This window comes from Hippocampus guttulatus, chromosome 11, assembly GCF_054856545.1.
Source record: "Hippocampus guttulatus isolate MCC_2025c chromosome 11, RoL_Hgut_1.0, whole genome shotgun sequence".
Classification (NCBI taxonomy): Eukaryota; Metazoa; Chordata; class Actinopteri; order Syngnathiformes; family Syngnathidae; genus Hippocampus; species Hippocampus guttulatus.
The window spans coordinates 13033780-13048802 of record NC_141271.1 but is presented as its reverse complement, the minus strand read 5'-3'; the positions used below and the strand labels follow the sequence as shown (position 1 = coordinate 13048802).

Genomic DNA, 15023 nt, shown 5'->3' with positions numbered 1-15023 from the left:
TATGAGGCAGAACTCGGCTCTAGAATGTCATCAAAAGAAATTTTGTGAGTGGCTATGGAATATAAATTGTAGGAAGTGAATTCCAAAACATACATTTCAGCTGTATATTTTGCAAGTGATCGTAGTGACTTTAAGTGAATGCTGAAAGACAAAAATTCCAGCACTCTCTGCTTTTTTCCACCCACTCCCGCGGCTGATTTGCCTCTCAATTGAACCGCGATGTGGAAGTGATGCTTTTTTTTTAAAGCGTTGTTTGAAATGGATAATGAGCATTCAGCGAGTCTTTGGAAGTCTTTAAAAGATATTTTCAAAGATTTCCATTTTAATATCTCATCAATGGCAGCCAATTTGGTTTTGTGTCTGCTCACGCAGGAAACACACTGTGACTGAAATCGTATTATTTCCGTCTGGATCTTCCCCTCCGTAGATTGGAGTCATGCTAGCTGGGTTGACTTCAAGGTCAGGGTTAAGACTTTTGAAAACAAGGGCTGGGCATTAGACTGAATGCACTATATAAACGATCGCGCTTTCATAAATTGCTATCCACATAAAATAATTTAAGTCCCATCTCTACTCAATTTCTAACAAATTAGAAGTTATGCCGTATACTCGTGTTCAGTAACAACATATATTGGCACATTAGCCATTTTATAATTGTATCTGTAGTATTTCCCCAAGTGAGTTGCACTACCATGTTAGCCGTTTTTTAATGGTGACAAAACTAGCCTTATATTGTCTATTATTTTGTTTTCTCAATAAACACATCACCAGCATGAAGCTTAATTGATGTTTGAGCAGCTAGAGGAAGCTAAACTGTCAAGCTAATATAGCCAACTGTGTTTTTGTGTGTCATAGTAAGATGAGATACGATAAGAAAGCCTTTATTTGTCTCACAATGGAGAAATAGTTGCACATTTTATATTTCAGTGGCAACATTTGCATGTTGCCATTCTTTATTTATTTTTTTTGTTTTTTTTAACAGATTTTGAAAGAAAAAAAAAAGCATCATTCTTGAATCCAAAACTTCGGCGCTTCCTCTGACGCATGCTTCAAAAGCTGCCCTCTGTAGTCCGCATCACAGGATACTGCTGGGTTGCCAGGTTTGGGCGTGTTACACTAAATATAACTTTTCTTTTAAAAAAACAAAAAAAATGACACCATCTTGAAACTACAGATTTTCATATTCGAAATCAAGTCTTTCACAAGTATTTTAAGCCTGACTTGAGTCCCTCACCTCTAGCAATTGAAGGTTGTGAACTCCTGCTTCCATGCCTGAATAATGGAGCCCATCAGACGGCCCGCAGCATAAATGTAGCACAACTTACCATGTCTTGTGTCATGTTATTCCCCACAATCTACAGAATTTGCAACGACCGATTAATCCATTTTTCTGCTCATAAAACAAGAGCTCAAGTGCCATCGATTCAACACTCCCGAGGCCAAACGTTGTATACCTTTTATTGCGGTGTCACGCATCATGAAACAAATGCTCTCTAAATGCTACATTAATTTCAAACTGCAGATATGCAGCTGCACATCGCAGTCGCGGGCCGTGCCAAAACGGATAAAAACCATTCAGAGTCACATATGGCACAGCGGTGTCAACATTCCGACGCGCAAGTAAAATGGGGTTTGTTTGAAGATTGTTCTCTCCTAACCTTATTCGGAATAAATTATTCAAGCTGCAGCTGGGTGACAAGAGCGCTTCTCTTGTCTCTAATCACAAAGTTACGACAAATTTGTGCTTGTGATCAACTCAACGATCGACACACACACACACACACACAGACCACGACATTGGGTGCACTTGCAAAAATGGGATCGGCGTTTAAAAAGACAATAATGCTCACTTTTGATTGAAATGCTTAAGGCCTTTTCACAAAGCATTTCGTAGAGCGGAGCGCGCCATCGACAAACCCATTCAGTCATTGGGCATGTGGTTAGAGGGCATCACGCAGCGCCTTGAAAAATGTTCCAAGTTCGGGAGTAGCGGAGCTGGGGGCGTGATTTCAAGAGGGGTAACAGCAATACAGTAAACCAGCCAGCGGGAAAAGGATTCATGCGACTTCCTGGCAGGCCGCTAAGCAACCGCTTCCAAATAAGGGCAAGTCTGCACTGAAGCGCTGTGGTCCCTGCTCGGAGGTGATCGTAACGAAAACCAGGCGCAAACTGAAAAGACCTTCACAAAAGTGTTGATTTCACAAAATGTTTATTATTGTGTTTCCGGTGGGGAGGCACGGATAAAAATCTCAAAAGTAGAACGGCCCTGAGGTAGAATTCAGAATGAAAACACTACCAAAAAATAAAAGAAAATCTACAAAAAAACCATCCGTTTTGAAAAGTATTAAAAAAAAGACGTATTTTGCTTTTTCTTTGGTGTTGGGAGTATCAAAAGAGAAGTTCAAGAGAAAACCACCCCCCGAGTTAGCAGAATTCTGAATTTCACCATGATTTGAGGGAAATATGTGCCTCCAAAATCAGAAGTATTCACGAAAAACATTTTGACTTTGTTTTGAGGGTTTTTTTTTGTTCGCTTTTGCCAGGAAGGTAATTGACATAAGCAGACCCCCATTCAAAGAATCACCCTGTACGCGTTACTGGTTAATGTTTTATTGTTCTTACATTTGACAGTTTATAACTGTTTTATTTTTACACTTGTAATAGGAATAAAAATGAAACTATATGAGATGGTTCATGATTTTTTAAAACTAACACCGTTAATATGACACTTCGAACATTTTAAACTTTGTTGTCCAGTAATAATTGTTTTATGGTGATGACTTTTTGACTCTGCTTTCTTCCTCCATTATTTCCTATCAGAAAACTTGTTCCAAAACCCAAACAAATCTGATGCCAAACCATGACACAAAACACACTGAATCTAGAGCTTCCGACGTATTTATTATCTTAGTTGGAAACCTAAGAGCGGCAAACTCTATTCATCCATAGCTTTCAGTGGCTCACATGACATTGCATCAGTTAGCTGTTTAAACATGGCGGTCATGCTCAGATGTGGCCGTTTTCTAACCGTGGGGGCAAAGCGTTCACCAATGGTGTTCAAGGTAAGTTGCAAAACTGGTTTGCACCAGCCCCCAACGCTCACACACACACACACACACACACACACACACACACACACAGCCCTCCTACATTAAAGAGACATTCTTGCCAAAACCATTAACTCCATATGAACACCTGCTCCCCGACTCGTCCCATCATCCCAACCCCCAACCATGCCTCATTCATCCAACAGACAATGACTCTTATCCAATTCAAATATCAAATCATGAACATACAACACACACACACACACACAAAGCAAAGCCTGCTAATATTGTCATGTTCAAGCGCAATCACTTTGAGTGTTGGTGTTGATTAGTAAAAATGGATACTCCCCCACCCCCCCAAACTGCACTGTCGTCCCTAATTATCCATCTTGTGCTCGTGCACGATTGTGACGTGACAGCTGCGTCTACTTTATGTACGCTGGCGAGATTTTGTGTGACTGGCAGCTCTCGCTATCAGTTCGCAGGTTTGCGGATTAAGCCGCAGATTGGGTGGGGGATGGGGGGGGCGAATTAACTATTAATTAGTGCGCTTCAAAAAGACTTTTTCTGCCATTGTCAGTCATTTTGCCTTTGAGGCAGCAAAAGACACGTGCTCACAAATTCTTGCATTTATATGAATAAGCAATTAGACACACAACCCTTAAAAGTGGGGAGAAAGCACATCAACGGAGCATAACGGCAGTCTGAGCGGAATGCTCTTTACAGGGACAAAAGCGTAATTTTAGAATTACAAAAAAAAAACGCATACAGACAATTAGTCGCGCACATCGGGAGTGTGAGCTACTGAATATGGATCATCTCGTCGCAGGTGGGGAGTGGTCGCCATAGTTACAAGACCTGCTGAGAATCCCACCAGTGTGGCATCCATGAAGGTGGGGAGCAAGGCTACAATGAATGATCGCAGCATCTTGTGATGTGGGATCCGGCATATGCGTGAGCGTGCGCGCGCGCGCGTGTGTGTGTGTGAAAAGAAGTAAAGCGGAAGCCTCTGGCTTGGCCCTTCATTATCACTTTCAAAGCCTGAGGGCAAGAAGGGCGGAGCAGACAAAAATCCCAAAGGGGGGGATGGGTCTTAGTTGGACTGCTTGGCAAAGCCGTCCAAGGTGGATTCAGCTGATAAATACACAAAGATTTGCCCCTCTGAAACACCAACATGACAGCATTTCCCATTCATCAATCCCATCACTGTCATGATGCCAATAATTGCTCAGAGTGAGACATGGAAAAAACCCACAAATGTTTTTTTTAAAAAACAACCTTAGGCTTGATATATATTGCATTCTTGCAAGTGAGCAAGTGACACAATTACATTTGTTTGTATTCAGGTGGCACAAGGAAAAAAAAAAAGAGTAAAAAAAATCACGGAATTGCGCAACTACTATTGGAATGAAGTTTCTGAAATGTGGATTGAAAATAAGTCTTGGCTGTTTGCCAGTGAAACTGCAGCGTACATTTTGACTGCGTCAGCGGGAGCTTTTGGTGATATACATACACCCCTGTCTATCTAAACAACACAAAAAAAAATGTCATTGTGCAGTACTCGTCATAAATTGACCTGCAATTTGGAGGTTGGAGCACGTGGGTTGTCCATCCATCCATCCATTTCCTGATCTGCTTCATCCTGACAAACCTGCCGTGCATGTTTTTGGAATGTGGGAGGAAACTGGAATAGCCGGAGAAAACCCACGCAGGCAAGGGGAGAACATGCTAACTCCACACAGGAAGGCCGGATCGAACCCACGACCTCTGCACTGTGAGGTCGACGCGCTAACCACTGGCCCAGGTGGGTTGTTTCATGGGTAAACAGAGTTATATCAACTATGTGATACGGAACCAAGTGAACGAGGAAATGGGACAGTAAAACAAAAAAGAATACATTTAAAATATCACAAATGAGCACCAAATTGAAAGTGGGCCCGAGAATCTTCTGTGTCAATCTAGCCTCTCTCAGCGTGCGCTTAAACGACGTTCGGGCAAAAACTGTCATGTTTTTGAAAATGTTTGCGTCCATTTGACAACATCATCAAAACAATTCTCATTCGCAGGTAAACTGTAAGAATCACTGCACAACTGTATTATACAGAGTACGTGCCCGGCCACATACCACAAAAAACACTGGTATATATTTTCAATAGCCTTTATTTGTGCATAGATGGGCCTGGAATTTGTTGGTGGAAGTGGTGGAGACATAAATGCACGATTTGCGAGATTACGTCAAAACAACAATCCTGTGGTCCACCATGGTTTTGGTTGCTCCATCCTCGCGCATGGTTATGTAATACTTAACATGTTCTCACTTCCATTTTCAGAGGAGTGCTTTTAGTGTTTCCATGGAAAAATATCTTTCCTTCAAAAAAAAAAAAAAAGTCCAACTTGATTTTTAAAATGTTTGCAGATTCAGGTCATTCAAAGGTTGCCCAAAACAACGCAGTCTGTTTTTAACCAAAACGGTCTCCAAAATACAGTCACGTGTCTTTAACTTCAGGGCAGTAAACGCAGGATCATCATCAACAGAAAGCAGTGACAGGTCAGAAACATTTTTTTTTTGCCCAGTCGTGACATCATTACTGTATAATTTGCTAACGACTTAACTGCCGTGTTCTTTCTTGTTTGCACCTCCTTTTGCCAAGGAGCTTTCATTTACATCACCGTTTATCAACCTGCGCCAAGAAAGAGCTTTTTTTTTTTTGTATTGCAGAATTTTCAACATTTTCTTGTGCATAAAAAAAAAAAAAAAAAGAGGTCTTTGCATGGATACATTAAAGCAGATCCAATACAGTATTGTTTGGATTTGGAGATTTGCACTCTTATAAGCAGCAATCGAGCTCACACATTCGCAGATTCAGCACGTTCCTATCCGGCAACACATTTCCAGAGGTAAACAAGCCAATGTGGACATGTACCAACAGGGATAATGAATTACCGGCGTCGCTAACCTTGTTGTCTGTGATGACAGCTTTGGTGTAGTTACACTGTGCTTTTTATTACCCTGCTCCCGCCTACACGTGCAGGAGGAAGCAATTGTCCAGCGGTGTTTTCTGCACTGTGCGGAGTTAACGCACTCGTCACAATTGTGTATCGGCCATGTGGTTGAAAACAAACTGATTGGGAATAGAAATGGTTTTTTTCACTGAAAGTGTGATAACAAAAACCCTCGAGGGAGGAGAATGTTTTGTTGTAAAATATTATTTCGAGATAAAAATGTGTGGCCTTGAGGGAGTTGGAAATCTCTTTTGGATCGCCCTTCAGGTGGGGGCATTTTCTAAATGGATTTGTTTGAAGAAGAGCCGGGCTAGGCAGCGCACTGTTTGGACTTGGAGTGGGGGAGGAGGTCAGGGGCTACTCACTGGAGGAGTATGAGGAGGAGGAGGAGGCAGCTGGAGGGCCACTCATTCAGCTGAGAAGAACACAGTGAAGTGGTCCAACAGAATCACCAAGGGGGTGTTTTTTTTAGGTCACTTTGCCAAATTAATGAGATAGGATTTTGGAGAAAAGGCCATGTCAAAGAAAAAAAACAAAAAAACCTGGCAGGAAGTTGGGATGTGGAGGAGTCCTGTCAGTTATCTTGCTCTTGTGCTTTAGTTTCAGCCATTCTCTGCTGAATCACTGCCGCAGACAGGAAGCCTCCCTCAAGAACGTGATTCATTTCACATGCTCCCTTATCTTTGGATATGAACTGGAGGGATGTATCATATCGGAGTCTCAGGTTTGGGTGAGAGTCTCTCTTCAAAACACCGGTCGCAAATGATCAGCAGTAGGGTCACCCTAAACTAACAGTTTAGTTTGTAGCATTCGGTTTACCCGCTTCGTAACATACAGGAGGGAAACTGCAATACAGATGAATGCAACACTTGGACTTAAAAACATTGACAAAGAAATGAAATTTCTGAACATTTAAATATGTCAACTAAAGTGCAATCACATTCGTAAATGAATGGCTTCCGGTTTATGAAATGTAAATTGCATCATAACTTCTCCTCAGCTGCCGGTTAACCTGGCCAATCTTTGACCCACTTTTCTCCAGATTGTCGCTACGTTTCTCCATTTTCTGTTATCTCTTCTATTATTTTCTTCTCACCGCTATTTTTTATTTTTCTTCTTCGTGACACGGGTTCACTTTGGCCTGGGAAGTCAAGTTCAGCATTCGCTTTAATGATATCTGGCGCCATCTAGCGTCGTGAATGGGTATAATATCTAGACCCTGAATGTAAGACGACCCCCACTTTTTCTTGCACAAAACACCGTCTGATATTCGGGCCAATACGGTAATTCAAATTCCTTTTGTCGATATGAAAAGAATAGACTGCCAGCAATAAATACATTATCTTAGAACCATTATTAGAATTTAGGCTGTAAAATGTAGGTCAGCGCTGCCAATAGTGATTTGACCGCTAAAGAAAGCAGTGGAGTCTGTCGAGTATCAAGAGCAGAACGTTAGCATGCGATGTTTATTCTTGTGTAAGCTCGAATGTTACAACGAGCAACATAAATGTGCGCTGCCGCCCACGTGATGTCTGCCAACTTACAACCGCAGCTGACGAGGTGCTACGCACACGAGCTTGTCGTCACCGATTTTGCCAAGAGAAATGTGTCAACAGTGAGTAGGGCCTTGTCGACAAAGGGGGGAGCAAAGACATTTCTGCCTGAGAGGCCAATGGCAGTAAAACGTGGTCGTTTGGTGTGAGTTTCCATACGTGGCTGCGAAATCTGTATGACAGGCCTGTCGATTGCCATGTAGGTAGAAAACACCATTCAACGACTTACTGTACCTCTTTGCGGGGGCCTTTATTTAATGTAAGAGTCAACACAAACGACACCGTTCCTTTGCAAGCACAACTGATCGTCGACAAAGAGACGTCTCAGCCCGCAGCCAACGGACACATGTTTTCTATACACATCTGAGCTTTCATCGTTATTTACAGGAAACCATCAGAGAGGTGCTGGGTGACTGACAAGCTGATTGTCTTCCACATCCTCTCCAGGTTGTTGTCCCCCCCCCCCCCCCATGTCACTTGAGTTGACGTTATGATGCGACGCGAGCAACGGAACAAAAGGCATGCTGTCATGGGAGCACACAAAAACGATCTTACGACGCAAAGGAGGACGCACACGAGTACGGAATATAGCAGGCATGGAAGAATAACAAGGGTGGGGGGGGGGGGGGGGGCAAAAGGGAGCAGAGACGAAGGCTGGCGCACGACTCAACATGTCCCTGCATGAAGACAAGGTTTCATGGTTGTTGGGGGGGAGAGAGGGGGCAGCGATGCCTAAGTTGTGCATTTGTGGAGAGCTACACAACACAGCGAGTGGTGGAATTTTTTTCCTACAATCCCAACAGCGCCGCCTTTGTGTCATCCGACACGTAGACGACATTCCAAGCGCAGGCACAGCTGACTCCTGAGCGTTCTGGGCATCAGCTGTTGGGTCCCATTAGGAACAAGGTTGGGCATCGGGGAGTGGCAGCGCAAACTTGAAATCCTCCGTTTTGAAATGTGTCAGTCTAAATGGGGGGCACGCATTGTTTAAATTGTTGAAATTCTTGACGTAGTCTCCTCTTCGGAGGTGTCAAATTGCACACCAACAGTGCCACAAAGCTCTTTGAAACACTCAAATGTACATATGAATTATTGAATATAGAGCATTGAGTTTTGGCACCACTCAGAAACGCGCGTAATGGCTGTAAACATAATATAAAAAGATCGGTTACACAAGTGCTTTTGTGTTGTGTGATCGACCCAAATTTTCAAGAATGGCTTTATACTCAGTGAAATTATTCAGCGCGAGAAATACTTTTTTTTTTTTTTTTAAACGTGACATTGTCATCGGTTCCTGGGTAGAAGATGATGAAACAACCATGGCCTTAAAAATAAAAATGAAAAACTACAACCCTTAAACATTTTTTTAAATTCTATTAAACTATTTCGCTATTTTCCAAGTTTTGATTTCGCTGTGAGGCATGCCCAATTACAAAAGAGTCAACACATCCACAAGATTACACTCTCTGATCCATGTTTGTGTTTTCAGGCACTTCCAGATTAACACAACTGGTCCAAATGCCCAATTACAATTCAGATTTTTCAAAAATTGGATATCAAGTGATACATTTATCTGGTTGCACAAGAACCCACATGCACGGATGCTCAAATTGACCGCAATTAAGAAAGGTCAACTATGGGCAATGACAACATGAACCAAACAATAAAATACAAATATTTTAAACAATCAAACAAATATTTTAACATTCTAAAGTCCTTACTTGTCTGGGATCCAGGTTAGTGCAACGAGAATGGTCAGCAATTATCTTTTTTTTTCCAGATGCAAGTAACCTCTTCTACATTTTTTTTCATATCTGCTCTTGCTTCTTTTCCTCAAACACATCAGGTTTTTGTAATATTATAAAAGCAATAATATACTAATGTGCAAGCTAAAAATAAAAATAAAAGATTTATGGCTCTTTGAAACACGCACTGCAAATCAAGACTATGAACACCTAATAATCCAGCTCTCTCAATTGCATACCATACTTAGTTGTGGGGCTGCCCCCCCCAAACAGTCTTACATAGGTAGACACACGCACACACACACCTTTCAAATTAAAAAACACACACACTCACACACACGCAGGAGTCTCTAACTCCATGTTTGAAAAACTAACAAGCATGTGCGCCTTGGGGCGCTGCTCTTTGTCGGGTTTACATCACACAAATAATCTCGCACGTCAACACACATCTAGTTGCAAACTCAGCAAAAAAAAAAAAAAAAAAAGTCCTGATGCAAGATGTAAAGTGAAGTAACAGAACTGCCTTGAATGGCTCCTGTGGCAAGAACAGCTTCTTCAATTTCTTTCTTGATTTTTTTTGTTTGTGTGAAAAACGTATTGCGGTTGCCTGGTTGGAGTTTTGCCGGGAGCTCAATTTGGCACTCGCTTGTTTTTTTTTTTTGGTTTTTTTATTTGGCTCATCCAGCTGGGAGAGAAGGAAGATGGACAGCTCCAAATTACAGTAAGGTCGGACACAATCCTGTCGGGATGTTGGTTGACCTCCAATTTGAAGTCAGCTTTTCCCCCCACAGGAAATAATAGAACTAAAAAAACAATGCTTTCCACGGTCAAGCTGTCATCTTCCTGAAATTAACTTTGTCCAGACATTATAAAATTCATAACTGTCATGCTAGGGTATCGTGTTAATACTAAGACAAAAAAATTCAACACTGATGATGGTATAAAGTGTAAAAAGAAGTCAACCACTACAACTACAACAAGGAAACACTACTGTAACTATCATACTAAATGACACTTTGAAAAATCGCTTGCTTCATGTAACTATACCGATGTCACAAAAAAAGTACCAAATCCTTTGATGTTGGGTAAATAAAAGGGGGGGGGGAATCAACCTGTATTAATGGCTATTTTGTGGCACCTATTGGCAACTATAAACTTTTTTGGGGGGTAGTGGGCACCATTATTCTAGGATTTTCATGGGTGATCAAAATAAAAAGTCATAGACGTGGCTAAAATAGGGGTTATCATTTCATGCTCACCTTGAGTTGTTTTTTTTAAGATTTGTTTGAATTCTCAAATTTCGTTCAATTTCTCTTCTTCCAAAAATGCAGAATCCTGAACTGTACACAAAACGGGCCATTTGACTTTTACAGGAGGTGCCATACGTTATTGTAATTACTACAACACTAAAGCGATGCATTAGCCATTACCTTGTTTCCCGCTACTGACAAGTAAACAAGCCAATGACTTCAGCAACATGTCGCTTATTGCCCAATCGATATCCACCGTAATGCAAGCAACATGTCACCTTGTGAGAAGATCATGAAGCCCCTTGAACCATGATGCATACACACACCGACACACACCTACACTTACCACCCGCACAAACCGCTTCCAATTTCACCGCGTGATTCATTTTATTATGTAATAGCAGAACCAGCAGTTCCCCCGGCCTTCACTGGAGATAAAATCTGTGGCGTTTATCAATTGGAAAACCACTCGTGCCCTAGTGACAGTGCCTGAAATGGGACGGCAAGAGGCAGCCAGGCGCAAACGGTAATCCTCTTGGCCGAGTTGGGGCCCGTAGCCACCCTCCTCCTTCTCCCCCCGCCAGCATTCAACCCCCTTGGTTGATGACAGGCCTCCCATATTCAAGAAGGCGCAAAAGCCATCTGGTGTTTGTTTGGGGGCGTGCGTTGGTGCCAGCAAGCTTGTGTCTACGAATGTTTGCTTCCATCAGTCACACTGTGTCATAGCTTGTGAGACACCCAATAAAGTGGAACTTGGGTGACAAATGGATGTTAACCACAAACTTGCAAAAGGGTGTCTGAGTGTATGACAAAGCTTAGTGATGTCACATCCTGACGTGATTTATCATCCAGGTGTGCGTCAGTGCTATGTGTGCGTGTGTATATATGTGTGTGGCAACTCCAAACAATAGTAGGCAATCCACACCAGACTGTGAGCATCTATAGGGTTAATCTGTGACTAAGGTCTAAATATGACATTAACCTAGTTCAATGCGCACACATGCACAGCTGCTCACATGTTATTGCGGTGACTCTACTTTCAGTAACGTGTTTATCACTGGAGAATCGTTGCACCTTTGGCTTGTCATTGAAGTGATTTCCCCCTCAAAAGATAGTGATTTGATACCATTGATGTTTATACTTTGGGGAGAAGCAAGAAGTCTTTGTAGGTACAAACAGTAACCAGGAAGTGCCATAATTAGTCATGGAGGCTCAATCTGTGTCAGGTCTACTTTGAAGGACAGAAATGGGCACACTGCTATGGCTTATTAAATTCATAAAGAAAAAAAAAGTCACTGCCCCTTTCTAAAGTGGCTTGTCAATGCAGCCGCAGTTTTTTTTTGGACCCTTGACACTTCAACATCTCCGTAACCAACCTGTGCTCGTGTCAATGCCTGAAAAGGTTTCAGTTGCCTTGGTGACCACTAATTAGCCCCTCGTTTTCAGATATTTTTTAATAGTTGTATTATCGTAATCAGTATATTTGTGGGTTAGTTTTTATTTTTGTACTTTATGACATGGTTTGTAGTATATACACTATGTCCCTTGACAGACATAAATTGACTTTAATGGCTAAGTAGTAAAAACTGTATTTGATGCACAGTCACCACCTGACTCTAATCGGACAATTCCATAGAGTAAAACGTCTACATTCGGTTATGACTGACCCATGGTGGATGCAAGAAAGAAATGCAAAAAACAGCAGCGCAAGGAGACTTCTTAAAATGTGTCTTAATTGACTTACCGAGCATCGCGAAGGCGACGAGGAGCACACCGGTTGCCATCGTGCCTTGGCCGGCCCAGCGACCCAATCGATGTCGCCCCTTCTGGATGAACAAACTAGCCGCGGCTCTCCCGGACCAGGAAAAAGAGCGTAAGGTGAATCCTGCTCTTTGACGAGACAAATCCACACAAGGTGCTCCAACGCTCCCCCGGCGGCGATCAGCACAACCCAGCACAAAAAAAAAAGAAAAAAAAAAAAGAACTGGGAGTCCTTTCTTCCGCTCACCTTATCGCCGAGGACCTACGCCAGGCACCCGGGCGACCCAACCCACTCCCCGGCGTACGACCGCCACACATCCAAAGACTGCGGCGGAGCTTCGGCTCACTCACTTCCAAGTCCTGCACGACTCTTTCTTTGGAACAGCGCACGACACGGGACGTGGACCAACCCAAGAATTAAAAAAAAAATTTAAAAAGACGCTGCATTAAGTCCTTGTTGGGGAGGTTTTTCCCACGTCTTTTTTTTTTGTTCCGCTGATAAGAGAGCAAATCTCAGTCTGTGTGCTCCTTCCGCAGAAAATCCCGGAGACGCAATCAATCTCCTACTATCGGCCCCAGTAAAAGCCGAATGGGCGGGCACTGTGGAGGAAGCAGGCACGGCTTTGTGCTGTGGCACAATGTAGCTCATTAATCAATGAATATATAAATGCACACTTTGGATGCCTCTTATGTCACCCCGAAATGCTTAAACTATAACATTTTTTAAAAAAAACAATAATAATTATAATATGACAATCAATCTTTTTCTTCAATTCAAAAGTCCGGCTAACTTCGCCAGTTGAACAAACGGCACTTTCCTTTGAAAACTGAATCTGCATGTCGTACCCTCCCCCCCTGCCTCAACCGTGTGGGACACCGCCAGATACCCACCCACTCACTGGTGGGAGAGGTCACGATTTGCATGTGTGAGTAGCAAATATAGGCCAGGAGCTCACTGATGGGTCAATTGATCAATTGGTCTGATTTGATCATACACATCAATCCGAAATAATGAAAAAAAAAACACAACGGTGAAATCATGGAGGCTGCAGTATGGGGGATAGGCCACCTGTTATAAAAAGACCACCACCAGAGAGGCCAAATGCATCCTAAAGTGCTTTGATGTGAACTCTTTCATGTTCGCATCTTTGAACAGGAATGACAAGTTATACCAACTGAAATCCTCACTTTATAGTCTGTACCCGTGTTAGGACTGGCTCAGTGGGCTTCTTTGCAATGTTGTAAATTCATCGAGCATGAAATGGAACCACTAAAACGTATTTGTGTCTTTGGGAGTGCACGTCAAAAAGTCAAAAACTATAGTTTGGCATCTCTATCAATATATTTTTTTGAAGGGGGCAGAATATGTATTTTAAATGTGTATAACAAAGTTTACATTTCGGTATACGGTCCCCTCCAAGAGTACTGTAATGCCAAGGTCACTTCCTTTGTTTTTGTTGTACACTAAAGACATTTGGGTTCAGATCAAAAGATGAAGAAGAATTCCAGCTTTTATTTCATAGTACAGAGCACATTTTGTTTGAAGCTCCCCTCATTTCAAGTCAGCAAAAGTGTGATGAGACGTCATTACTGTACATTAACTTAAAGTGAATAACATTTAGTATTTGGTGGCATAACCCCAACTTGCAAGAAGCGCATCATATCTAAGCCCCATTGACTTCACCAGATGGTTTCATTTTTCATTTGCGATACTTTTCCAGGCCTTTGCTGCAGCCTCTTTCAGTTCTTGTTTGTTTCTGGGGAGTTGTCCCTCCAGTCTCCTCTTCAGGAGGTGAAATGAATGCTCTATTGGATTGAGGTCTGGAGATTGATTTGGCCAATCCAAGACCTTCCATTTTCCCTCCTGATGAAGGGCTTTGTTTTGTTGGCAGTGTGTTTCGGGTCATCGTCCTGTTACATGATGAAGCTTTTCCCGATCAATTTGGATGCATTCTATAATTTGCCGGACAAAATGGTTTTATAGACTTCAGAATTCATTTTGTTTCTACCATCATGCAAGCCTTAGCCTTGACATAACCTTCACCATGTTTCACAGATAAGCTTGTGTGGTTTGAACCATAAACAGATTCTTTCTTTCTCCATACTTTGGCCTTTACGTCACTTTGGTAGAGGTGAATCCTGGTCTCATCAGTCCATAAAACGTTCCGAAACGTTTGTCTCATCTCAGTACTTTTTCAGTTCTGCTGTTGATACCCATGGCCGTTCCATTGTCTATTGCTCAGTACACAAGTCGTTACTTTCTTTTTCAGAACATTCCAAACTGTTGTATTGGCTCTGCCCATTGTTTGGAAAATAGCTCAGATCGATTTTCCCTCTTCTCTCAGCTTCAAAATGCTTTGCTTTTCTCCCATCGACTGCTTACTGATCTTAGCGTTTTGCCTAACAGCAAATGCAGGCAAAACCCAAAGGCAAAAATAAGCAATCAATCTGAAGGACAACACCTGAGCAACTAAAAACACCCATCAGTCAAATGTTCCAATACTTTTGCTCACTTGAAAAGTTGCTGGGTTCAAACAAAAGATGCTATGTCCGGAGTTGTTTTATACATCTAGATGTAAATACTATCACATAAGAGCTGGAATTCTGAACCTTTGTCTCATTTTCATCTTTTAATCTGAAATCCAAATGTCTTCAGTATACAAC

General features: G+C 42.1%; 1 protein-coding gene across 2 annotated transcripts in view; it reads right to left on the bottom strand.

Annotated features, from left to right (window-relative positions):
• igsf3 (immunoglobulin superfamily, member 3) overlaps positions 1 to 12888 on the bottom strand; it is an 86511-nt gene extending 73623 nt beyond the window's left edge. For both annotated transcript variants that reach the window (XM_086124306.1, XM_086124307.1), the window contains exon 1: positions 12343 to 12888. In XM_086124306.1, the coding sequence (XP_085980432.1) occupies positions 12343 to 12382 (40 nt within the window). In that variant the 5' untranslated portion in view covers positions 12383 to 12888. The remainder of the gene's footprint in view (positions 1 to 12342) is intronic.
• Between the last annotated feature and the right edge of the window lie 2135 nt (positions 12889 to 15023).